The sequence below is a fragment of the Bos taurus genome, chromosome 11, assembly GCF_002263795.3.
Source record: "Bos taurus isolate L1 Dominette 01449 registration number 42190680 breed Hereford chromosome 11, ARS-UCD2.0, whole genome shotgun sequence".
Taxonomy (NCBI): Eukaryota; Metazoa; Chordata; class Mammalia; order Artiodactyla; family Bovidae; genus Bos; species Bos taurus.
The window spans coordinates 15283389-15310521 of record NC_037338.1 but is presented as its reverse complement, the minus strand read 5'-3'; the positions used below and the strand labels follow the sequence as shown (position 1 = coordinate 15310521).

At 41.5% G+C, this 27133-nt stretch overlaps 1 protein-coding gene across 3 annotated transcripts in view; it reads right to left on the bottom strand.

Moving 5' to 3' along the window:
• TTC27 (tetratricopeptide repeat domain 27) overlaps positions 1-27133 on the bottom strand; it is a 185015-nt gene that overhangs the window by 51860 nt on the left and 106022 nt on the right. For all 3 annotated transcript variants that reach the window (XM_010809874.4, XM_005212535.5, NM_001075862.1), the window contains 1 exon segment: positions 8775-9002. In XM_010809874.4, the coding sequence (XP_010808176.2) occupies positions 8775-9002 (228 nt within the window).

Genomic DNA, 27133 nt, shown 5'->3' with positions numbered 1-27133 from the left:
CAACTGGTAGCCAGGCAACCTCATGCAGCTCACAGGCTGCAAGTTGGCACAAACACCTGATGTACAGCAAGGGGCTTACAGAGACACCGCCTCCAACATTTCTCCTATCTCCACCCAAGACCCAAGCAGTCGGCTAGCCTCAGCCTCTCACAGCAGGCATAGTCGGTGTTATCAGCAAGCCTCCTGCACACCGTCCTTGAAAGGGTGACAGTAGTTAAGCTGCATCTGGAAAGGGCTGGGGGAAAAAGAGACAGGCACCTACCGGCCATCTTTCAGATTTTCGCACATCGTAAAGAGGGAGCTCCAGCTACCGCATATCTTGAACACCATACTAGAGGCGGCTATGGCAGCAGATGGAAGCACAAAGTGGATGTCTATGAAAAGCCATTCCAGTTTCCTTTAATGGAACTGTTAAGAACAGCACTTCATCGATTTTTTTTCTGTACATTTTTATGGGGAGGGGCAGCACTGCGCAACATGTGGGATCTTGGTTCCCCTATCAGGGTAGAACCCACTCTCCCCTGTAGTGGAAATGCAGAGTCTTAACCACAAGATCACAAGGGAAGCCCCGCCTCCAAGTACTTCATTTAAACATTTAAAAAATTCAGGTCAAACTGGATGGGCTATCAGGAAAACAGGAAGAGTGGGATAGCCATGGACGCTGGGTAAACTCTCAAATCCTCACCTTTCTTCACACTTATCTCTTATTGTCAAGCCAGTTCCCTCCTGGCACGTCTACTGACTTTGCATCAATCGGTGAACATCCAAGCTAACTTCTGTCCCATCACAGAGACCCCTCACCTCCTCTCTATGGCCACAGTCCTTCTGTCTACACAAGTGTCGTTGTGTGCATATATGTGTGTGTGTATGTATGTAATATCATATAACCTTACAAAGATAACTAGTTAATTGAGGAAGAAAGTTTAAAAATTTTAAAAGGGGAGTGGGGAAAACTGACAAGATGAAAGGAATAAAGTATGAGTGTTGAGGGAGGGAGGGTTGGAGAAGTGACAGGAAGTGACATTCTCCTTTTTCAGGGCTACACAGACTAGCTTGATATCTGAGCAATTTATGTTTACTTTTTGCTTCAAGGTAAGGAGCAATGAGAACAGTAACTACCTAAGAGGAGACCTAAGGATGTTTGCTTTAATTCTGGTCCTGAGTCTATAAAATCCTGCTTGGGAGGTTTTGTGACCACTGGACCACTTCCTCCCACTTTCTTCAGCTTCTAACAGCCCACAATTCCCAGAAGTCTAAGGCTGGATTTTAGAGGTTTCAGAAGTTATTTGGGAAAATGAAATAGATAGGCTTTAAGTGAATGACAGTGAGCAATCTTAAAAGCTCAAGTGCAAATGGAACACACACCTGCCGGTTCTCAAACAAATGCACCACAGACAAATTCATTGAGTTTCGCGGACCATCGCTGATATAAAACCAAACACTCCTATTTTTATACTAATTTGATTTCAGGAAGCCATTAAAATACACAAAAGCCATTCAATTATCACTCTCATTTTGCCTGAGTTTTGTTATTAAACCTATTTCCTGGATATGTCTGAAAAGGTGGGAAAGAATTTTTTAATTCTATTTTCCTATTTTCCCTCATTCTGGGACTTTGAGGAGACAACAGCACGTAAGAGCTCTCCTTCTGCAAAGACAGTTCAAACTCGCGTCACAAGTAGTGTCTGCGGCCCTTCAGCTTGCATCCTGTACTAGTTACGTACAACTGCAGCTTCAAACGCCTGCATGTCTGGCACGGCCTACAGACTGCCTGAATTGGATCCACATGACAAACTGCAAGATACCTTCACATCATATCTATTTGTACTGTGATGCTGCTTGCTAAATAATTAACTTAAAATTATACAATGAGACCATCAAGCCCTGTCAAGTCCTCCTCTGCAAATTCCCTTACGTCATCCCTTCTTTCTGACTGCCCCTCCCAAACTGATAACTGTCCTTCTAGACCATCACTACAGTCTCCTGAGCCTGCCCTAATCCAGGATCTCCTGTGGCCAGTGTGGCCAAAACAATATTCCAAAATCACCTCCACACACCCAAATTCCTTCATTCGAAAGTAAGCCAAACACAAATCAAACCTTCAATGGCTCCCTATTTGCCACATAAAATCCAAAGAGTTTAGCCTCACATTCAAGACCTTCTGTAATTTGGCTCCAGTCTAGCTTTCCTACTGGAACTGCCCTATTTCCTTTCACTCAAAAAAACTAGCCTATTCACAAATATTCTGTTCCCCCAACACACACACACAGACATACACCCACACACACAGAGGTAAGCACGCACATCTTCTCTGTTTCTGGGGCTGGGCTCATATTGTTCATCGCCTGGAAGACCCTTATCACTGCCCTTTCCTTTGGCCTATTCAAATGTTATGTGTCCTTCAAAGTCAAAGTCACCAACCTCCATTGTCTACCAAAGGCAGAAATGGTCTCCTTAGACTCTATAAAACTTGCACCTCACAAATGACTCTGGGCCTTTCTATGATTCCTCGTATTGTTGGCTAGCTTTGTCCTTGTCCATTTCACTAGACTGTAGCCGTCTTGGTACAAATCAGACCACTTGGTGATCTGCTGCTACTGCCTCCTCCTCTGGTTCAGCGCCATGTGTACAGTGGACAGTGAATGTATACTTGATTGAATAACTGGTCGGAGACATTATTTACTCACTCATTCAATAATTATTTAGTAAAGACCCAGTATGTGCTAGGCAGTATTAGAAGCACTAGGAACATATAAATGAAACAAACATAAAAATTTCTGCCTTCATGGATTTTATATTGCAAGGGAGGAAGAATAGAATTTTTTAAAAAGTAAGCTACATATAATATTAGAAGGTGCTAAGTGCTGTGGGGAAAAATAAAGCAGGGAAGGAGAAGGAACGTAAGGAAGGGTGGAAGGCGGCAGTGAGATTTTAAGTAGAATAAACATGGAAGGCCTCTGTGGGAAAGGGACACTGGACCCCAGCTATGAATGAGGTAATGGAGCAAGGTATGCAGATGTCTATCTGGAAGGAGAACATTCCAGGCAGAGGAACAAGTACTAAACCGCAGAGGCAGAAATGTGCCTGGAATGTTCAGGGAAGAACAAAGAGGCCAATGTTGGGTGAGTGAAGTGGGAATGGGAGGAGGACGGTAAAGATGCAACAGGAGCTTGGCTTGGAAAAGCCTCGAGAGCCAGTCAGGGACTTTGGCTGTTACCACAGGCGATGGAGCACAGGAATGACATGTCGAACTCAAATTTGAAAGGATCAACTCAGATGTTCACTGAATACAGGCAGATGGTAATAAGACAGAGGGCTTCCCTGGTGGCTCAGACAGTAAACAATCTGCCTGCAATGCGGGAGAGACAGGTTCAAGCCCTGGGCGGGGAAGAGCCCCTAGAGAAGGAAATGGCTACCCACTCCAGTATTTCTGCCTGGAAAATTCCATGGACAGAGGAGCCTGGCAAGTTATACAGTCCATGGGGTCACAAAGAGTTGGACATTACTGAGCAACTAAGACAGAGGCAAGAAGGCCAGTAAGGAAGTAGCATATTAACTAGGTGAGAGACAATGGGGATTTGACCACAATGGTGGCAGAAAGCAAGTTGTTGTCTGATCCTGGATATATTTGAGGATTTACTGATGGATCAGATCAGAGTATGAGGGAAAGAAAAATCAATGATGACTCCAAGACCAAATCAGCTCAGTTCAGTTGCTCAGTCATGTCCGACTCTTTGAGGCCCCATGAATGGCAAATGCCAGGCCTCCCTGTCCATTACCAACTCCCGGACTTTACCCAAATTCATGTCCATTGAGTCGGTGATGCCAATCTAACCATCTCAGCCTCTGTTGTCCCCTTCTCCTCCTGCCTCCAATCTTTCCCAACATCAGGGTCTTTTCAAATGACTCAGCTCTTCGCATCAGTTGGCCAAAATATTGGAGTTTCAGCTTCAACATCAGTCCTTCCAATGAACACCCAGGACTGATCTCCTTTAGGATGGACTGGCTGGATCTCCTTGCAGTCCAAGGGACTCTCAAGAGTCTTCTCCAACACCACAGTTCAAAAGCATCAATTCTGCGCTCCACTTTCTTTATAGTCCAACTCTCACATCTATACATGATCACTGGAAAAACCATAACCTTGACTAGATGGAATTTTGTTAACAAAATAATGTCTGTGCCTTTTAATATGCTATCTAGGTTGGTCATAACTTTCCTTCCAAGGAGTAAGCATCTTTTAATTTCATGGCTGCAGTCACCATCTGCAGTGATTTTGGAGCCCAAAAAAATAAAGTCAGCCACTGTTTCCACTGTTTCCCCATCTATTTGCCATGAAGTGATGGGACTGGATGCCATGGTCTTCATTTTCTGAATGTTGAGTTTTAAGCCAACTTTTTCACTCTTTTCTTTCATATTCATCAAGAGGCTTTTTAGTTCCTCTTCACTTTCTGACATAAGGGCGGTGTCACCTGCATATCTGAAGTTATTGATATTTCTCCTGGCAATCTTGATTCCAACTTGTGCTTCTTCCAGTCCAGCGTTTCTCATGATGTACTCTGCATAGAGGTTAAATAAGCAGGGTGACAATATACAGCCTTGACGTACTCCTTTCCTATTTGGAACCAGTCTGTTATTCCATGTCCAGTTCTAACTGTTGCTTCCTGACCTGCATACAGATTTCTCAAGAGGCAGGTCAGGTGGTCTGGTATTCCCATCTCTTTCAGAATTTTCCACAGTTGATTGTGATCCACACAGTCAAAGGCTTTGGCATAGTCAATAAAGCAGAAATAGATGTTTTTCTGGAACTCTCTTGCTTTTTCCATGATCCAGCGGATGTTGGCAATTTGATCTCTGGTTTTTCTGCCTTTTCTAAAACCAGCTTGAACATCTGGAAGTTCACGGTTCACGTACTGCTGAAGCCTGGCTTGGAGAATTTTGAGCATTACTTTACTAGCATGTGAGATGAGTGCAATTGTGCGGTAGTTTGAGCATTCTTTGGCATTGCCTTTCTTTGGGACTGGAATGAAAACTGACCTTTTCCAGTCCTGTGGCCACTGCTGCGTTTTCCCAATTTGCTGGCATATTGAGTGCAGCACTTTCACAGCATCATCTTTCAGGATCTGAAATAGCTCCACTGGAATTTCATCACCTCCACTAGCTTTGTTCATACTGATGCTTCCTAAGGCCCACTTGACTTCACATTCCAGGATGTCTGGCTCTAGGTGAGTGATCACACCATCATGATTATCTGGGTTGTGAAGATCTTTTTTGTGTTGTTCTTCTGTGTATTCTTGCTACCTCTTCTGAATATCTTCTGCTTCTGTTAGGTCCATACCATTTCTGTCCTTTATTGAGCCCATCTTTGCATGAAATGTTCCCTTGGTATCTCTAATTTTCTTGAAGAGATCTCTAGTCTTTCCTATTCTATTGTTTTCCTCTATTTCTTTGCATTGATCGCTGAGGAAGGTTTTCTTATCTCTCCTTGCTATTCTTTGGAACTCTGCATTCAAATGGGTATATCTTTCCTTTTCTCCTTTGCTTTTCGCTTCTCTTCTTTTCACAGCTATTTGTAATGGGATGTCATTTATAGGGATGGCAGTGGTCTTGAGAGAAAAAGCTAGGATGATATTTTATATTAGAAATGTTAAGTCAGAGGAACAAAAAGGGCGACTGAGGAAGCTGTAAGATACAGCAATCTAGAATTCCAGGGAGAGGACAGGACTGAAAATCAACTTCTGGGAGTTATCTGCATAGACAGTGTATTTAAAGCTATGGGACTAGATGAGATCAAGGGAGGAAGTGTAGACAGAAATAAAGCTCAAGGACTAAGACCTAGGAACCAGCTGCTGCTGCTGCTGCTAAGTCATTTCAGTCGTGTCCGACTCTGTGCGACCCCACAGACGGCAGCCCACCAGGCTCCCCCATCCCTGGGATTCTCCAGGCAAGAACACTGGAGTGGGCTGCCATGAACCAGCAAACAACAACAAAAAAAAGAGAAGGCACAGCCAGTGAGGCAGGAGGACAATGTTAAGGGTGGATGTTAAGCAGAGGCTACGTGCTCAGAAAATAATTCATGTGTGTGAGGTAGGCGGCACTGATTAACTCAGATGACGGAGACTAACTGAGGGAATTTATTCTCCCCACCTCTTATGGCAGCTGTGGCTGAGTAAACTTTAAGCAGATAAGCAAAGATATGATACAGTTTTCCATAAAAGTAAAATTTTAATAACACAATAATGAGTTCTAGTTTGTACCAAAATAAAAGAGTCCAGTGATAATCAAGTTCGTGCAGGGTTTTTCAGCCTTGGCAGCCCCACTGGCATGTTAGCCTGAATACTTCTTTATTGTAGGGGGCTGTGCTAAGCATTATGGGATGTTTAACAGCATCCCTGGTCCCTGCCCACTAGATGTCAGCAGTGCACCCCTTCACCTCCCACTGCCAAAGGACCCGGGGTCAAAATTGTCCCCAGTTGAGAACCTCCAAGTTAGAGCAAGCTGGCAACAAAAACCAACTCCATGTTAAGCGTCCCTGCTGAGAAATGCAACTGCCACTCACTGCTGGTGCCCTATACCTGTCTTCCTCTCTTCTCCAGGCTCTCACCAGCTCACAAACTAGGAAGAGTCGCATTGTATTCACTATCTAGAGTGAAGGAAGTAAGCAATTAGTGCAACCTGTCATAAAAAAATGTTTCCTGACTTTTTTTTCAATGAAAAAGATATGCCCTGAGGCAATTCTCTGGTTGTCCAGGGATCAGGACTCCGCACTTTCACTGCCATGGCTTGGGGTTCAATACCTGGTCAGAGGACTAAGATCCTGCAAGCTTCACGGTACAGCAAAAAAAAAAAAAAAAACCAGTGTGCTCATCTGTTGGATGGTTCCTGCCAAAAGATATGCCTCGGGTCTGCCCACTTCAAAAGCCACCGTTTCTGCACAACCTCATTCATCACAGCACTATTCCCAACGGTCAGGAGGGAGGAACACCCAGCGGCCATCAACAAACGAATGGATAAAAACTGGTGCGGACATACAATGGAGTGTTATTCAGCCTTCAAAGAAAGAAAAGTCTGGCACATGATACAACATGGATGTACCATGAGGATATGACACTAAGTGAAATCTGCTAGTCACAACAGGACAAATACCGTATGACTCCACTCATACGAGGTTCTCAGAAGGGCCAAATTCAGAGAGACAGAAAGCAGAGTGGTTCTCAGGGGCTGGAGTTATGGGAGAACTGGGAGCTTTTGTTTACTGGGTACAGAGTTTCAGTTCTGCAGGATGAAAAAAGTTGTAGAGATGGGTACAGTTGCAATAGCTACACAACAAGTGAATGTACTTCACGCTACTGAACTGTACACTTAGAAATGGTTAAGATGGTAAATTTTATGCTACAGGCTTTTTACCACTTAAAAAAAAAGAGCGTACATTCATTCTGGAGTCAGACTGGGTCCAAATACTGGCAAAATACCCAATGAGGCACTGGCTCATTGTAATTGCTCAGTAAACATGAGCAGCTGACTACTGCTGTTCAGTCACCGAGTCATGTCTAACCCTTTTCGATCCCATGGACTGCAGCACACCAGGCTTCCCTGTCCTTCACTATCTCTCAGACTTTGCACAACTCATGTCCATTGATTCGGTGATGCCATCCAACCATCTCATACTCTGTTGTCCCCTTCTCCTCCTGTCTTCAATCTTTCCCAGCATCAGGGTCTTTTCCAATGAGTCAGCCCTTTGCATCAGGTGGCCAAAGTACTGGAGCTTCAGCTTTAGCATCTGTCTTTCCAATGAATATTCAGGGTTGATTTGCTTTAGGATTGGCTGGCTTGATCTCTTTGCAGTCCAAGGGACTCTCAAGAGTCTTTTTCAGAACAATTCAAAAGCATCAGTTCTTCAGTGCTCAGCCTTCTTTATCATCCAATTCTCACATCCATACATAACTATTGGAAAAACCATAGCTTTGACTATATGGACCTTCGTCAGCAAAGGTGGCTGACTCTAAGTTACTATTATTACTAAAATTAAATCAAGTCAGTGTGCATGTTTATCAGGAGCATGGTTTATATGTGACTTTGGTGATTGGGAAGGGAGTCATAAAGAAAGTCTGGTTAAAAGAAAAAACACTGTTTCTGGGACTAAAATCATTTTACTAATTGAGTATCATTAAATACAAAATAAGTTGATCTCTTTCCCCTCAAAATCAGGTCCTTTCCTATGGATTTATCTTGTCACTTAATTATTTTAAATATCCAGATTCCTTTTGTATTACTTTTTAAAACCTTGAAAAATGTTAAACAGTTTAAAATATTTCTGTATTTGTAATACAAACATAGACATTTCTTTCCTAAAATGATCAACTAACCATTCTATATGTTACTTTATTTATATCAAAGTTTTTTTTCATTACTGACATTGGCAATTACTTGATGAGTCCTATACTGTCCGTAACTCTAACAATCATTCCCTGCCTTCCTAGAATATCTACTCAGAATGGACCCCAACTTTAATTGTTGTATTTGTGTGAAGGACTCTTAACACAGAAAAATAACAAAATGAAACCGAAAAGTAACAGAAACACAAAAGAAAGCGAGAAAGAGAAAACTAATCTGTCCACTTTTGGTGACAAGCAAAACCTGTATTAGAGTCTAGGTTCTTAGCCCACAGCTGAGCTCACCAGTCTTTACGACAGAAAATGGGTATTCATTCAGCAAGAATAAAAATTAAAGAAAAGTAGAAATGATGAGAGCAGACGAGGATTTATGAACTGTCCAACCTGCATGGGATTAATCTTCAGAGAGCGTTCGAAGCACTCCACGCATTCTTTGAACTCCCTGCTTCGCAGGTGGAGGAGGCCTTTGGAGCGCTGGGCTCGAGCACTGCGGTGTCGAGACAACTCCCAGGCCTGGTCATAGTAAGAGTGGTCTCGAAGGACATCTCCGAGCAAGCAGTATAGACTTGGCGTTTCCTTTTTCTCCAGCTCTTGCCTCAGGATTTCTTCTGCCTAGAGATAACAACAAAAATAAATAAATTGCTGAACAGTGACCAATGCCTATTTTTCAGCACATTATACAGTCTTTTGTGTCATATGACCCAAAATTTTATTTTCAAAGTTTGAAATGATCTGCTTATTTCATGCATCTAGGACACAGACTGAAAAAAAAAGAAACAACAGAAGATAAATATGCTACAAAGTAACAGAGGAACAAGAAGTATAAGGTGGGGCTTCCCCGACATGGGTTCGATCCCTGGTCTGGGAAGATCCCACATTTCCCGAAGCAATGAAGCCTGTGTGCCACGACTACTGAAGCCTCGAAACCTGTGCTCCACAACAGAGAAGCCACCACAATGAGAAGCCTGACTGCCATCACTAGAGAAAGCCCTCCCACAGCAACGAAGACCCAGCACCGCCATAAATAAAAATAGATAAATAAATTCTTAAAAAAAAAAAAAAGAAGAGATGAACATGCTTTGCTGGCATGTGAATCCTCCAGGAAAGGCATCAAGGAGAGATGACTTCATGATACTGGGGGACATCATTCAGCTCCCCGTTTTTCCTGCTCCCTTGTTCCAGCTGTCACCACTGTGACCATTTGTTAAAGCAGAACCTTTAAATCACCTCCACCCAACAGGAGTGAATAGTATGTTTTCCCTTTTTTTTTAGAATGCTTTGCTCAGGGAGCCTGGGATTGCTGAAAAATTTACAAAAGAAGGAAGAGTGTACAATTTAATAGGCATTGTTAAACACCTGCCTCTTAATCAAACTACACTTTGCCTCACAGATAAAAATCTGCCAACACAAGACCTATCTGCTTCCAAACAGTCCATTCACTTTAGAAATTACAGACCATCCTCAATACACAGCTTGGGCATTAGTCTCACGTGTCCACAATTCGGATTCACCTTGTCACAAGCTAACTCAGGACTTGTTACAACATCTTACCCAATTCCCCCACCCATGTCCAATTCTGATTAATTTCAACAGACAGCAAGAAGCATGGTGTTAGCTCTACTTTCCATCCTAATACAAATAGCTTCACATAAACAGCAGTGGGGTCACCAAACATGCCAAGAAAGCCATGGGAGTAGCTAGAGGGTAAAGCTATCCAGGAAGCCAGCCTCTGGTAACTAAAAGGGTAGATCAGACCCTGCCTACCTTGAGTGGCTGGCAGTCTTAAAGTCTGTGTATTTTATTTTCAACATATCTGTAATTCTTGGGCAGTCTACTTTTTGTGAGAGTTTTTAAAGACGGCCGTGTTTCTCAAGGTGTCTTTGGATGCCGTCTCTTTTGCATTTTTGATACAGCACGGGTTATGCAGGTCTTTTAGGCCTAGTCTGAAAATGAAACTAGAATTCATAAAACAGATTCTATGGGAAAACAGTTCTAAGTCCTAAACAGTCAAAATAAAAATGAAGTTTTCCAAATATAATTCATGTAATTCCTTTATTCATAGATAATACAATAGCTATTAATGTATCTAACTAATTCTATATTCAATAAATTGATTTTTCAATGTATTTTATATTCTCTCTATGTATATATGTATATGTATTCAGCCAAATTGTGCATAACAGACTGTACCAACAGGATTTTTACTACCTTACAGTGTAGTTGAAGGCATTTCTTTTGGCAGCATGGCACTGAAATTTTATACCCACACTCTCTCACTTCTGCTCTAAACTGTTAAGAGTGGATTCTGTGGTCTGCAATTAAATAATGACCATTACAGTAACTGGGTACAGAAGTGATTACAGTCAATACACTCCTGAAAGAAGTGAAACTTTGTGCCTGGTGATCTGATCTGGTTAGATTTGAAAACAATGGGGATCCAGTGATTATGATAGGGTTTAACATCAGTAGTCCATGACATCCAGTGATGAAGAGACTGCTTAAATTATATCCGCAATAATTTAGAGTGAAGAACCTATCTAATCAAGGCTTTTGCGGTTTTAGTGACAGGACCCTGTGAGGGGGCACAAGACTGTTTCTAAGTGTGCTGGATAGCACAAAAAAGAAAATGACACTCAGTGTTTTAAATCCTCAAGATCAGAGAACCAGGCAATTAATTTCCTAAAAGAATTTCTTCTCCCAATAGCTGCCAAGCTGGTATAGCCAAAAGTCAGATGGAAGGGCTGCTCTTGTAGGATTGTTGAATTATGATATAGAATGAATTCAGTTTCATGAGTTCTATGTAAAAGTTAGGGCATTTGATGGGGTTAATCAAATCCGCTTTGTTGTTCAGTCGCTCAGCTGTGTCCGACTCTCTGCAACCCCATGGACTGCAGCACACCAGGTTTCCCTGTCCTTTGTTATCTCCCAGAGTGTGCTCAAACTCATTTTCATTGAGTCGATAATGCCATCCACCATCTCGTCTTCTGTCACCCACTTCTGTCCTGCCCTCAATCTTTAGCCATTCATTTTGTTTCCTCTATTGCCTGTTGGCTTAATTTTCATGATTGCTCTAGGGCTACTCATGTGCATCTTTAATTTATCTAAGTTCATTTAGATTTAATATTGTATCATCTCACCTTTCTCATGTCACAAGCTGTCTTCCTAAATTTCTATTCCATAGAAACAATGAGATAAAAGACTGCTATTGTTTTAAGCCACTGTATTTTGATGTGGTTTGTTACATACCAATGATAATTTTAAGTTGTTTAAAGCAAGAGGGTTACTCTAATATCAGTTACTTCATCAAGGCCAGGAGAAGGGGCCACTGATTACAAAAGAGCCAGACCAAGAATTTAAGTGGGGACATTTGGGATGACTCAGATAAGAGAAAACCTCCAAACTCTATGGAGTTTCCTACACCAGCAGATGCAATCCTCCTCTGTGTGATAAGACAGGTGCCACCTGTCTTACCTGCTTAAGAACAATGTAACAACTATACCTCAGGGAGTTACCTTGCAAGAGCGTGCCAATTCTCCTAATATCTAGCACCGCCCCCCCACCCCACACTGTCGCCAAACTTACAGACATATACACAAAAAGAACTGCAAGATTTTGTTACTTTCTAGAACGAAAATCTGGAGACCATGGGAAAAAGATTCTAAGGGGGCTAGACCATAGACAAAGAGGATCGGAATTTTAAATCAGCTGAATTTAGACACTCATCAGAAGACTTTGGTTGACAGTGCTTGAGTAGCTGGGGATGGTTCCAAACTATTTGCTCAACTGCTTGACTAACATCTAGACACAAACACAGCCAAAACTAAAGCTGAGATGCCAAAAATGCCTTGGTGTAATATGAAGAAAGAATCAAACAACTCAGAAGAAAAAGGCTATTGTTAATTTATCATTTGTGACTTGTTCACCCACCCTACCTGTGTGTCCCCATGAAGGTCAAGGGGTTATTTCTTTCACTCTGACTTGGAGAAATACATTGTACATGAGAGTACCAGCATTTTGAAAAGTGCTATAGCAGATGTCCAGTGTAAGCTGAGAGGTAAAGCTGAGAGGTCCTTCTGTTGAAATGAGCTTCCTGATTTCAATGGGAATGATTAAAAGCCAAGGTAGTAGAGACTTACTCATAGCACTGAACCTCTAGATGAAAGATGACCATTTTTCTTTGTAACAGGCATAGCCAGAATGGTAGGTAGAATGGTTAGACTTGCATGGAGCAAAGGTGATGACCAACTGATCATGAAGGTTTTAAACCAAACTAGATAAAGAGCCAACTAAGGACAAACTTGATCTTTATAAGACTTTAAAAAAAAAAAAAAATCTAGGTTTGGAAACCAGGTGTCTGACCTGAATAACCTCTAAAACACTGACCTTCACCCAATTCCTATCCCTGAGTCACTTCACAGACTCAGAGTCTTTTATAAACATACAAATAAATAATAAGTAAGCAACCCAATACTAGTGAGAAAGGACCCTGTGATAATGTAATAACTATATACCATAATTCTTCATCCCTAGTCTTCCCCAAAAGGTAATTATAATCATTGACCAGGTAATTGTATCCTGAGGAAAAAGAAATACCTCCTCTTTTCAGGGTTGATTGGCTCTTAGTTACACTAAGTCCTGAGGACTCAGATTATCACCATGTTGACTTAGGAGGTTTATGGGAGTTAGTCCATCCCACTGTAGGCCTAGGAAGTTCTGAACCCACCCAGTAGTTACTAGTTGAATACAGAGGTGAAATTACATATCCAGCAAGAAGCAGAGCCCACGGTGAGGGCTACTTTGGAATAAAGGGCCAAGTGAAAGCCTTTGAAGCTGTTTTTCTCATTAAAAGAGAAATTTCAAACATATATATATATCTATGTAAATTACAGAAATGTGTGCCACTACCAAAAACTGCAAAGTGTGTGTGTTTGCACGTGTGAGCAATTTAATCTGCCCATTTAAATTGAGAACACAGACAGGTCCTGGGAAATGTCATAGATTATTATAAACAAAATGTAATGGTGTCCTAATTATAGCTACTGTTCCATTTTACTGGAGCAAATCATCACAGTCCCTGACACATGCCAAGCAGGGACTGATAACAGCAAATATGCTTTTCTCTACCCCAAAACCAGACAACATCAAATGCGGTGGGCTTGAAGTAGCACAGAAAGAAATGGACTTTCCCTATCTCTCCTCAGAATTACATGGACTTATAGTGTAATTTAGTCTGCATGGACCTTGACTGTTTCACCATCCCATTAGACCTTAACAGTCTTGATGACATCATGCTAATAAAACACAAGAAACTAAAAAAATTACATGCCGATGTCAACCAAAAACTGGAAATTACACACTCTTAACACTGTAACTTGTTATTAAGAAAATTTTCAGTTTGTAAAAATTTATTTGATACATTCCCTAGAAGGAACTCATCTATTAAAATAACGTATGTAAAATAAATGTTTGTATTTTATTTTTATTATTTCTAGTTATTTTTGTTCTTACATCCTCTCAGAATGCTTCACTATCTGAACCTCTTTTGAAGAAGCTATAGTTTTCCCTCAAATCAGAAATTCTTCATTACCTATGTAACATAATCTCTAAAATACTCTGGGCATGGGAATTCTCTGGCAGTCCAATAAGTTTGATCCCTTGTTGGGGAACTAAGATCCCACATGCTGAACAGTGTAGTCAAAAGAAGATAAATAAATACAATACAATGCAATACTCTGGACCTATTAGAATTTGGCACTTTCCAAATACGTAAACTTTCAAGTAAAAGGGTTAAACCATTGCACAATCATATGTACAGGATTATGCTATGTACTTGCTTAATCTGGGAAGTATGTTTCCTAAAATCTCTTTTCCTTCTGATTTCATGTTAGAGTCGGTGAGAAGGGAAACTTGCTAAGGATTTGAATGGCAGAAGTAAAGCAACAAACATCCTTTACTCTTGGAAGGCTGTCATGGATAAGTGCATGTCAGTCGCTCAGTCGTGTCCGACTCTTTGAGACCCCAAGGACTGTAGCCTACCGGGCTCCTCTGTCCATAGAATTCTCCAGGCAAGAATACTGGAGTGAGTTGCCATTTCCTTCTCCAGGGGATCTTCCCATGCCAGGGATCGAAGCCAGGTCTCCGGCACTGCAGGGAGATTCTTAACCATCTGAGCCACCAGGGAAGGCCCTTGTCATGGTTAAATATGACATCAAACAAGATGCAGAGATGTCCTGCAGATCCCAGCTTGACTATGTGTCCTTCTTGTCTCTCCACTTGCTGGCCATGCCAATCAAGAGTAACCCCTGGGCACACCATTAGACACTTTACTGGGGACCACAGAGCATTGCTATACAGATCCAACAGCTTTCCACAGATCTCTCCACAAGTTCCTGATGCATACTCCCATTTCAATGGCTGGCCATTCCTGGCTTCTCAGATTTCCCTGTAAGTTCTGACTTACTTGTGCCAATGCTTCAAGTAGATGGTGAGTCTTTCCCTGATCCTCTTACTCCCTCTTTTACACCTTCACTTCCCTTCCCACAATCATGTGGGAAGAACCTAATTCTTTTAGCACACCTCTTATTCCCCAAAATACTCAAAGTGGCTCTGCTTTCATAATCAAAACCTCAATATTATATGGTCTTTCTATTCATTTTTGTCTTTTAAGTGCCTTAAGTGTCCTTCCATCTGATAGTGATTCACAGATTAGTTTTATTCAGCACATTATTAAATGTATTATTTCACTTAATCTCTATAATAATTCTGAGAAGTAGATAATAACATCTGCATTTTGAAGACAAAGAAATACAAGTTTAGACTCTTTGATCGACTGGTAAGCCCCAAACCAAAAGATAACAGTTGAAAAACAGGACCTTGATTTCAGGTTCAATACTTTTTCTATTTCACATGAGCAAAAATAGTGGTGTAAGGATTTCTAAAAATTCCTTGCACCCGAAAAGCAGTAAGAAAACTGACAAAATGTTAGAATGAACTTTTTCAGAATTCTGGAAATTAATCAAAGATTTGAAATAATCAAGAGAGTGTTTATGCAAGAAAATGATCAAGTTTTATTAAGGAAAGCAAGCTTTGTGTCATTTTAATATGTACCATTCCTATTCCCTCTTCTCCAGCTCTGCACTGGCCTTGAAAACCAACAGCATGTTATCATGGTGAAAATTAACAGCCAAGCAGCCACCAGAAGGAACAAAATGGATTTGGAGCTCCTATGAAGTCTCATTCTCAGAAAACCTGGAAGAGCCCACTTGCAAAGCTGTCTTTATTTAACCTGACTCTGAACTTGTCCAGTGACAAAACTTTGTCAAAGACAATTAGAGACAATTGATTAATCTTGCAGCTGCCTGAGGTGGTAAATAACACCTGGGGCAAACAATAGGCTAATCAAAACACTTAAAAGGAAAATAAGGGAATGAGATATAAATAAGGGCTTTGAAAAACTCCAACATATTGGTGGGAAACTAGAAATCCATGCATATGTGGGGCTATGCACATGCTCAGAAAATATATGAGAAGGCTTATGCGCTTACCTCAGGCTGACCTTGAGGCTTTGCACAAGCAGTTAATGAATGCTAAGGCAGAGGTGTCAATTGCCTATGTGTGGAAAGCATGTCCCAACACACAGACATCCCCAAATAAAAAGGAAGACAACACATCATGTTAACAGTAACCAAAAAGAGAGCTGGAGTGACTACACTAAGACAAAATACACCTAAGACAAACTTGTTACTAGAACAAAGAAAGGCATGTTTTCATGATACTCACTCCATCAAGAAGATACAATAGTTACAAGTCTATATTCACCTAACAACACAGCCCCAAATTATATGAAGCAAAAATGGACAGATCTGAAGGGAAAAAAATATCTGGAGACTTCAATATTCAACTTTCAATAATGAATAGAACAACAACTATATACAGAAGATAGAAATAGAAGACTTGAACAATGCTATAAACCAACTAGACCCACCAGACACATAAAGAAAACTCTGTCCAGTTAACAGTAGAATACACATTCTTCTCAAGTGCACAGAGAACATTCTCCAGGAGATATACTACATGGTAAGTCACAAAACAAGTCTCAATAAATTTCAAAGTGTTGTTGTTCAGTCGCTCAGTTGTATCCGACTCTTTGCAACCCCATGGACTGCAGTACAACAGGCTTTCCTGTCCTTCACCATCTCCCAGAGTTCACTCAAACTTGTGTTCATTGAGTCGATCATCTCATTCTCTGTCATCCCCTTCTCCTCCTGCCCTCAATCTTTCCCAGCATCAGGGTCTTTTCTAATAAGTCTGCTCTTTGTATCAAGAGCCAAGTATTGGAGCTTCAGCTTCAGCATCAGTCCTTCCAATGAATATTCAGGGTTGATTTTCTTTAGGACTGACTGGTTTGATCCCCTTGCAGTCCAAAGGACTCTCAAGAGTCTTCTCCAACACCACAGTTCAACAGCATCAATTCTTTGGCACTCAGCCTTCATGGTCCAACTCACATCCGTGCATGACTAATGGAAAACCATAGCTTTGACAAGATGGACATGTGTTGGCAAAGTGATGTCTCTGCTTTTTAATACACTGTCTAGGTTTGTCATAGATTTTCTTCTGAGGAGTAAGCATCTTTTAATTTCATGACTGCAGTTACCATCTGCAGTGATTTCGGAGCCCAAGAAAATAAAGTCTATCACTGTTTCCATTGTTTCCCCATCTATTTGCCATGAAGTGATAGGACCAGATGTCATGATCTTAGTTTTGTGAATGTTCAGTTTTAAGCCAACCTTTTCACTCTGTTCTTTCACCTTCATCAAGAAGCTCTTTAATTTCTCTTCACTTTCTGCCATAAGGGTGGTGTCATCTGCATATCTAAGGTTATTGATATTTCTCCCAGCTACTGCTTCATCCAGCCTGGCATTTCACACAATGTACTCTGGATATAGGTCTATATAGTCAAAGCTATGGTTTTTCCAGTAGTCACGTATGGACATGAGAGTTGGACCAAAAAGAAGGCTACGTGCCAAAGAACTGATGCTTTTGAACTACGGTAAGAGAGTTCCTTGGACTGCAAGGAGATCAAACCAGTCAGTCCTAAAGGAAATCAATCCTGAATACTCATTGGAAGGACCGATGCTAAAGTTGAAGGTCCGATCTTTTGGCCACCTGATATGAACAGCCAACTCACTGGAAAAGACCCTGATGCTGGGAAAGAGAAAGCAGGAGAAGGGGACGACAGAGGATGAGGTGGTTGGATGGCATCACAGACTCAACTGACATGAGTTTGAGTAACCTCTGGGATATGGTGAAGGACAGGGAAGCCTGGTGTGCTACAGTCCATGAGGTCACAAAGAGTTGGACATGACTGAACAAGTGAACAACAACTCTGCATATATGTTAGATAAGCAGGGTGACAAAATACAGCCTTGACATACACCTTGTGTGCAACCAGGACCCAGGGAAAGGTGCAGTGACCTCCACAAAAGACTGAGCCAGACGCGCCTTTGAGTGTTTGAGTGTCTCGTGCAAAGGCATGGACATCATGCCGCTGGGACAGGGACTCTAGCAGCAGCAGACCTGGGTGGCACGGCATGTGGCCTAAGTTCTCTTGGAGGAAGTCACCATTAGCCCCACAACAGAGCCACCAGCCAGGCAACTCACAAACTGGAGCACAATTACACCAAATAAGTTCTCACACTGTTGCTGAAGTTCTCAGCCCCACAACAGATTTCCCAACCTGGGGATCAGGCAAAGGGACTGAGAACCCCCCAGGGAATCTGACTTTGAAGGTCAGTGGGATTTGATTACAGAACTTCCACAGGACTAGGAAACAGAGACTCTTAGAGGGCACAGACAAAACCTTGTGCTCACCAGGACCCAGGAGAAAGGAGCAGTGACCCCACAAGAGACTGAGCCAGGCTTGCCTGTGAGTGTTTGGGAGTCTCTGGCAGAGGCGTGGGTCAACAGTGGCCTGCCACGGGGTCAGGGGCACTGACTGCAGCAGTCCTGGGGGGTGTAGCATGCTGGCATAAGTCCTTTTGGAGGAGGTCACCCGTACCCACTACCATAGTTTGGCCTCAGGCCAAACTACAGGCAGGGAACACAGCCCTACCCATCAGCAGAAAATTGGAATTAAGATTTCCTGAGAATGGCCTTGCCCACTAGAGCAAGACCCAGTTTTCCCCATAGCCAGTCTCTCCCATCAGGAAGCTTCCACAAACCTCTTTTCCTCATCCATCAGAGGTAAGACAGAATGAAAACTGCAATCTGAAAGTGTAGAAGTCATACAAAGTATATTCTACAACTACAGTGGGATGAAATTAGAAATCATAACAAACAAATTTGAGAAATTCACAAATATGTGGAAATTAAACAATATACTGACAAGTAAACAATAAGTCAAAAAAGAAATCACAGGGAAACTGAAAACACTTTGAGATAAACGTAAACAAAACTACAGTATGCCAAAACTTATGGAACACAGTAAAAGTGGTTCTTAGAGGAAAGCTTGTAATTATAAATGTCTATATATTAATAACAAATAGTATTAATTCTGGGTATTTTATCTACTGGAAGATGGCTCTGGAGGGACAGAGTGGGGCAGTTTCCTACAGAAGCTAAAGAAACACTAAAGCAGTGACTTAGCTTTGTCTAAATTTGTTTGTTTTTTCCTCACAGTCCTATCCCATAGTTTGTGCATGCTAAGCAGCGTCATTCATGTCTGACTCTTTGTGACCCTATGGACTATAGCCCACCAGGCTCCTCTGTCCATTGGATTCTCCAGGCAAGAATACTGGAGTTGGTTGCTATGCCCTCCTCTAAGAGATCTTCCTGATTCAGAGACTGAACCCACGTCTCTTGTGTTTCCTGCACTGGCAGATGGGTTCTTTACCACTAGCGCCACCTGGGAAGCCCTCCCAACCCAGGGACTGAACCCAGGTTTCCCGCATTGAGGGCAGATTCTTTACCATCTAAGCCACCAGGGAAGCCCAAGTTAGTTGTTCAGTAATGTCCGATTCTTTGTGACCCCATGGACTGTAGCCCCCCAGGGTCTTCTGTCCATGGGATTTCCCAAGCAAAAATATTGGAGTGGGTTGCCATTTCCTACTCCAGGGGATCTTCCTGACCCAGGCATTGAACCCACATCTCCTGCATTACAGGCAGATTCTTTACTGTCTGAGCCATCAGGGAAGACACATAGTTTCTTCAGATATGTCAACTATTTCTCCTTAAGAGTTTATACCTCTTGGTCCTGCCAACAAACCTAGCTTCCTCAAGGGCAATGCTTGCAGGCAATGTATTTCCTTTCTTCAGTTAGTCACACTGCATTCCCCAGTCTTCCTCACTTTCTCCAAAATGTCCTATTTTCTCTTCCCTCCTCATTTACCCAGCCAATTTATATGATTTATTACTAAATAAAGAACGACAAAGATGTGCCCAGTGAACATAAACAAAGCACAAGAGCTTCTGATACCACTTCTGCAATATCAAAATGTGGGTAGGAAGAAATCTTCACAGAATGTGAAAAACTTTGATATTTCTGGCTATGGGTTGCTACTTTCCTACTAGAAAACACAGATGTATGTTCTTACATGACATAAGAAATTTGTCATCTTAACATCTATTAAGTAGGATAAAAATACATTCCCAAATATTCAAAGCCATACTTCAAATGGCAAATGGCTATAAAGAACATGGGGTGCCTATAGGAACCTGCAAATCTGAAGACCATTCCCTTACCCACACAAACGTATGTATCTTACATATATCTATTTTGTTTTGTAATTCCACACAACTATTAATAATTATTAATCTTAATATAACTTTATAGCAATGACTACACACAGTGAATCTCAGCATAAAATAAAGTCAGCCAAGATTATTAACTATGGCTAGAATAATACGTTCCTTACTTTATCAGGAAAATCTGTGGTGTTTAGAGCAAGGGTTACACACAAAGATGCCCAGAAATTCTTGCCAATTATTGAGAATGAATAAAGTAGGCTGGCAATTGAACATACAAAGGAACAAGCCACTCCTCTCTACCCAGTTAGCACAATAATGTGGGAATTTGGCCCTATGTTTCCACATCATTTGATTTTTTTAAGAGAAGCCAAGAAATCTAGATTTTTAGATGATATCACCTGAATGTGCTTACTCTGTTTTGTTTTTTTTTCAAAGCATTATGTCAGTCAAACAAAATATCTCTTGCAACTTCAGATTTAGAAAATTAAACTCTTACCCTACAGTGGACATGACTTGCTCTTTTTCCTGCTCGGCATCCATTCTCTGATCTGATGATTACAGAATTACTCTTCCCTGAACAGAAACCATTCCATGTAGTACAGAGGCAGGGCCTATCAGAGGCCAGATTACATGCCTCAGGCTGTTCAGAACTTTTCTGTGAGAACTATGGAATTGACTTGAGTCCACCAGGGTTACTAAACTCGAGCTTTCAGGGGCCTTCTTGGCTGGCTCTCGGAGAAATGATACCATCTCAGCCCCTGGATACGACTATCATTATTAGTCAACTAGAAGTTTCAGTTGCATTAACTTATAAATTCCTTTTTTTCCCTAAGCTAGTATATGTTGGTTCTCTTACAACCAAAACCGTCCTAACACGTCCCTAGAAAATTCTGTTGCATAATTCATTCTATAGACTTCCAACTACAAGAAGATCTGTGAGAACGTAGGTGCCTTTTGTCAGAAAGACAGTTCAAATGCCAGTTCCACTGCTTACTAAAGGCATGACCATGAGTAAGCTCACTAATATGTTGAGAGTCTGTTTTTCATTTGTACATGACCTTCAAGAATTACAAGTAAAATGTACCTAGGATTTTGTTAGGCACACAGTAAGCCCTAAACTAATGTCTGTGTTCCTTCTCAATCCCTCTACTGGAAAACCAGACTGAAAAGCAAGAAGCTTGAGGTTTCACTATTAGGAAGAAAGAAACTTGAAACAGCTTCTAGAAGCATTAAAATTTTCTGTAAACCATCATACTAGTTAACTGTGCACAGTTTCTCCACAGATAGCAGAATTGCTGTTGTTAAACTGTTAAATAGGTGTTTATGTAACCAAGGCCAATGGGACTGGAGGAAGTTAGGTCAAAGGGAAAAAGTACTGATGCTACCAAGTTAAAAAGCTGAATTCTTCCAGATAAGGCTGATTTCAACCAAACATCAGGTTTTTCTTTTTTTTTTTTAATGAAAATGTGTAGCCACAGGAGGAGGCCCTAGAGATCTCAGAGAAAGAATCTGTACAAGATACAAACCTAGAGGAACATTGCTTTACAGAAGGATAGCAGAGGGAGAAATATTTTGCTGGTCAAACAGAATTTGGAATCTATATATGTCTGCAGTATCAGACTATAAGCTTCTTGAAGGTAATTTTTTTTTTTTTCTCATCTTGGAATACCACTGCCCAGCACATAGTAGGTGCTCTATAAAGTATTGAATGAATTCAACTGAAACTAACAGTGAAATCCCAAAGGCTTCAGATTCTACAAAGAAACATAAATGATTCTTCCTACTGAGAACAAAGTGAGAACACCTTAAGGATAGCGGGCTGACATCAATACTGAGTATGACTGAATTAGGACTGATCTAACAAGTCAGTCCAAGCAGAGAGGTTATACAGCAGAATCTGAACTTCACAAGCCCTTCTCACCCAAGTGATCACAACTAAGAAGTTACTCTCAGGAATTCCCTGGTGGTCCAGTGGTTGAGAATCTGCCCTGCAATGTAGGGGACATGGGTTCAATCCTTGGTCCAGAAACTAAGATCCCACATGCTACGGAGCAACTAAGCCCGTGAGCTACAACTCCTGAGCCCTCAAGCCACAACTAGAGAGTTTGTGCCACATAATGCAACGAAGATGACTGATGACACAACTAAGATCTGGTGCAGCCAAATACATACACAAATATTCAAAAAAAGAGAAGTGACTCTGAGGACTAAAAACATCAACGAGCAAAGTGACAGCCTGAGTTCCCTACCCTGGTAATTTAACTTTTGACCAAACAGTCCAGTGTTGAGAAGTAGCTGAGAACTTCAGATAAATACAAGCAAAAAAGTTAATATATAAAAGTGAAATATATGCCACATTGGGACTTATTTACATTTATGATGGTGTATTTTTCTACAAGCTGTTACAAGGGATATTCAAGGTTTGAGGGAGGAGCCCTACCCTAAGTACACTAGGATTCCGGCAAGCACCCTGTTAGAGACAAGGCCCTAGATTAGGCATAAAGAGTACGGGTGACAGCAAACATCTCATTCAGATATGAAAGAAAAATCAAAAGCTTTACAGACGAGCAAAAGCTGAGAGAATTCAGCACCACCAAGCCAGCTCTTCAACAAATGCTAAAGGATCTTCTCTAGACAGGAAACACAGAAAAGGTGTATAAACTCAAATCCAAAACAACAAAGTAAATGGCAACGGGATCATACTTATCAATAATTACCTTAAATGTAAATGGGTTGAATGCCCCAACCAAAAGACAAAGACTGGCTGAATGGATATAAAAACTAGACCCTATATATGCCGTCTACAAGAGACCCACCTCAAAACAAGGGACACATACAGACTGAAAGTGAAGGGTTGGAAAAAGATATTTTATGCAAATGGAGACCAAAAGAAAGTAGGAGTAGCAATACTCATATCAGATAAAATAGACTTTGAAATAAAGGCTGTGAAAAGAGACAAAGAAGGACACTACATAATGATCAAAGGATCAACCCAAGAAGAAGATATAACAATTATAAATACATATGCACCCAACATAAGAGCACCGCAATGTGTAAGGCAAATGCTAAGAAGTATGAAAGGGGAAATTAACAATAACACAATAATAGAGGGAGACTTTAACACCCTACCACACCTATGGATAGATCAACTAAACAGAAAATTAGCTAGGAAATACAAACTTTAAATGATACAATGGACCAGCTAGACCTAATTGATATCTATAGGACATTTCACCCCAAAACAATGAATTTCACCTTTTTCTCACGTGCACACAGAACCTTCCCTAGGATAGATCACATCCTGGGCCATAAATCTAGCCTTGGTAAATTCAAAAAAATTGAAATCATTCCAAGCATCTTTTCTGATCACAATGCAGTAAGATTAGACGACAACTATGAGAAACGCTGGGCTGGAAGAAGCACAAGCTGGAATCAAGATTGCCAGGAGAAATATCAATAACCTCAGATATGCAGATGACACCACCCTTATGGCAGAAAGTGAAGAGGAACTAAAAAGCCTCTTGATGAAAGTGAAAATGGAGAGTGAAAAAGTTGGCTTGAAGCTCAACATTCAGAAAACGAAGATTATGGCATCTGGTCCCATCACTTCATGGCAAATAGATGGGGAAACAGTGGAAACAGTGACAGACTTTATTTTTGGGGGCTCCAAAATCACTGCAGATGGTGACTGCAGCCATGAAATTAAAAGACGCTTACTCCTTGGAAGGAAAGTTATGACCAACCTAGATAGCATATTCAAAAGCAGAGACATTACTTTGCCAACAAAAGTCCGTCTAGTCAAGGCTATGGTTTTTCCACTGGTCATGTATGGATGTGAGAGTTGGACTGTGAAGAAGCCTGACTGCCAAAGAATTGATGCTTTTGAACTGTGGTGTTGGAGAAGACTCTTGAGAGGCCCTTGGACTGCAAGGAGATCCAACCAGTCCATCCTGAAGGAGGTCATTCCTGGGTGTTCTTTGGAAGGACTGATGCTAAAGCTGAAACTCCAATACTTTGGCCACCTCATGCAAAGAGTTGACTCATTGGAAAAGACTCTGATGCTGGGAGGGATTGAGGGCAGAAGGAGAAGGGGACGACAGAGAATGAATGGCTGGATGGCATAACCGACTCGATGGACATGAGTTTGTAGTTGCTTGCTCCCCTCCTCCGTGGGGCGATGCCCAGTCCTACTCACTCTCTGACAGCCAATTGATCACTAATTGCTCTGGACGTTTATGTGTGTGAATGCACCACAGTCTGGCTTAATTTTTCAAATGAGACCTGCCAACATAAATATCCCAGGTCCAAGATAAAACAGAATAATTAAAAACAGGCCTTGTTATCCGATTAGCTGATCATCTCCTATTCATATCACCAAGTGATATTTTCGGTGAGTGTTTTGCCTGTTTTCCTCATTCAAGTGAACACAACAGGTTTTTCCTTTCAAATTGACCATCAAATTTTAAAGGATTAACAACAAGGATGGGGGCGGGCAGGTGCTGGGGAAGGAGTATGGCTTTTAGAGGAAAGGCAGGTCTGAGCTTGGATTCCAAAATCTGCCACTTACTGAGGCTAATCAGTAAAATGGCAAAAACAATTCATACTTTGTAGGTTGTTACAAATATTAAATGACAAGGACAAAATAATTCTATAAGGAACGTAGTACATAAGAGGCTCTAAAACTGCATTACATAATAACAGCATGCTCACAGTACCTTAGCATCTACGGAGCAAAAATAAAAGTTCTTCTATTTCTATTCCTTAAAATTAAGATGTTAAAACGAGACCAGAGAGATCTCATAATAAGTTTTTGGAGAGAGACTATACAGCGGGGCTTGGAGAAGTTTCCTTCACCACATGCAGGGTCCATAAAGAGTGACCAAGTGAAGATCTGCTTCAATGCAATAACTATTCTATGAATACCTACTAGTCCTTCATTCAGCAAATGTGAGTTCCCCCAAGGTGCCAGGCCTTTGCTATAAATAAAATAGACACAAGTCTGGTTCTTAAACTGCTTACAGTCGAGCAGGTGAGCTAAGTCAGTACAAGGGATGATGAGTGTGGTGCTGGGTATTAGAGGCGCACACAGGAGAATCTCCAGATCTCTGGGGGCGATTTCAGGGAAAGCTCCTTGGAGAAAGCAATTACCAAGGAGAAGTCTGAGGAATAAGGAGTTAGCTGAGGGAGGACAAGTTCTAGACAGACAACAGCGTGTGTGAAGGTCCTGAGGTCAAACCAATGCTGCAAAATCAACAATTCCAGGTAGTTTAGCCCTGCCAGAACTTTGGACACAACCTGAGTGAGTACAAAGGGGGGACAAGGCAGAGGTAATAGAGGAGGGAGACAAGCATCAGCAATGTCAGTAGGACTCAGATCATGAAGTGAAGACCATTCCAATAAGAGCTCTGAATTAATCCTAAGAACACAGCGAAGTTCCTACAGTCAGAATGACATGATTCGGTTCAGTTCAGTTCAGTCGCTCAGTCGCGTCCGACTCTTTGCAACCCCATGAATCCCAGCACGCCAGGCCTCCCTGTCCATTACCAACTCCCAGAGTTCACTGAGACTCACGTCCATCGAGTCAGTGGTGCCATCCAGCCATCTCATCCTCTGTCGTCCCCTTCTCCTCCTGACCCCAATCCCTCCTGGCATCAGAATCTTTTCCAATGAGTCAATTCTTCGCATGAGGTTGCCAAAGTACTGGAGTTTCAGCTTTAGCATCATTCCTTCCAAAGAAATCCCAGGGCTGATTTCCTTCAGAATGGACTGGTTGGATCTCCTTGCAGTTCAAGGGACTCTCAAGAGTCTTCTCCAACACCACAGTTCAAAAGCATCAATTCTTCAGCACTCAGCCATCTTCACAGTCCAACTCTCACATCCATACATGACCACAGGAAAAACCATAGCCTTGACTAGATGGACCTCTGTTGGCAAAGTAATATCTCTGCTTTTGAATATGCTATCTAGGTTGGTCATAACTTTCCTTTCAAGGAGTAAGCGTCTTTTAATTTCATGGCTGCAGTCACCATCTGCAGTGATTTTGGAGCCCCCAGAAATAAAGTCTGACACTGTTTCCACTGTTTCCCCATCTATTTCCCATGAAGTGATGGGACCGGATGCCATGATCTTCGTTTTCTGAATGCTGAGCTTTAAGCCAACTTTTTCACTCTCCACTTTCACTCTCATCAAGAGGCTTTTGAGTTCCTCTTCACTTTCTGCCATAAGGGTGGTGTCATCTGCATATCTGAGGTTATTGATATTTCTCCCGGAAATCTTGATTCCAGCTTGTGCTTCTTCCAGTCCAGCGTTTCTCATGATGTACTCTGCATAGAAGTTAAATAAGCAGGGTGACAATATACAGTCTTGATGTACTCCTTTTCCTATTTGGAACCAGTCTTTTGTTCCATGTCCAGTTCTAACTATTGCTTCCTGACCTGCATACAGGTTTCTCAAGAGGAAGGTCAGCTGGTCTGGTATTCCCATCTCTTTCAGAATTTTCCACAGTTTATTATGATCCACACAATCAAAGGCTTTGGCATAGTCAATAAAGCAGAAATAGATGTTTTTCTAGAACTCTCTTGCTTTTTCCATGATCCAGCAGATGTTGGCAATTTGATCTCTGGTTCCTCTGCCTTTTCTAAAACCAGCTTGAACATCTGGAAGTTCACAGTTCATGTATTGCTGAGGCCTGGCTTGGAGAATTTTGAACATTACTTTACTAGTGTGTGAGATGAGTGCAATTGTGCGGTAGTTTGAGCATTCTTTGGCATTGCCTTTCTTTGGGACTGGAATGAAAACTGACCTTTTCCAGTCCTGTGGCCACCGCTGAGTTTTCCCAATTTGCTGGCATATTGAGTGCAGCACTTTCACAGCATCATCTTTCAGGATTTGAAATAGCTCCACTGGAATTCCATCACCTCCACTAGCTTTGTTCTTAGTGATACTTTCTAAGGCCCACTTGACTTCACATTCCAGGATGTCTGGCTCTAGGTTAGTGA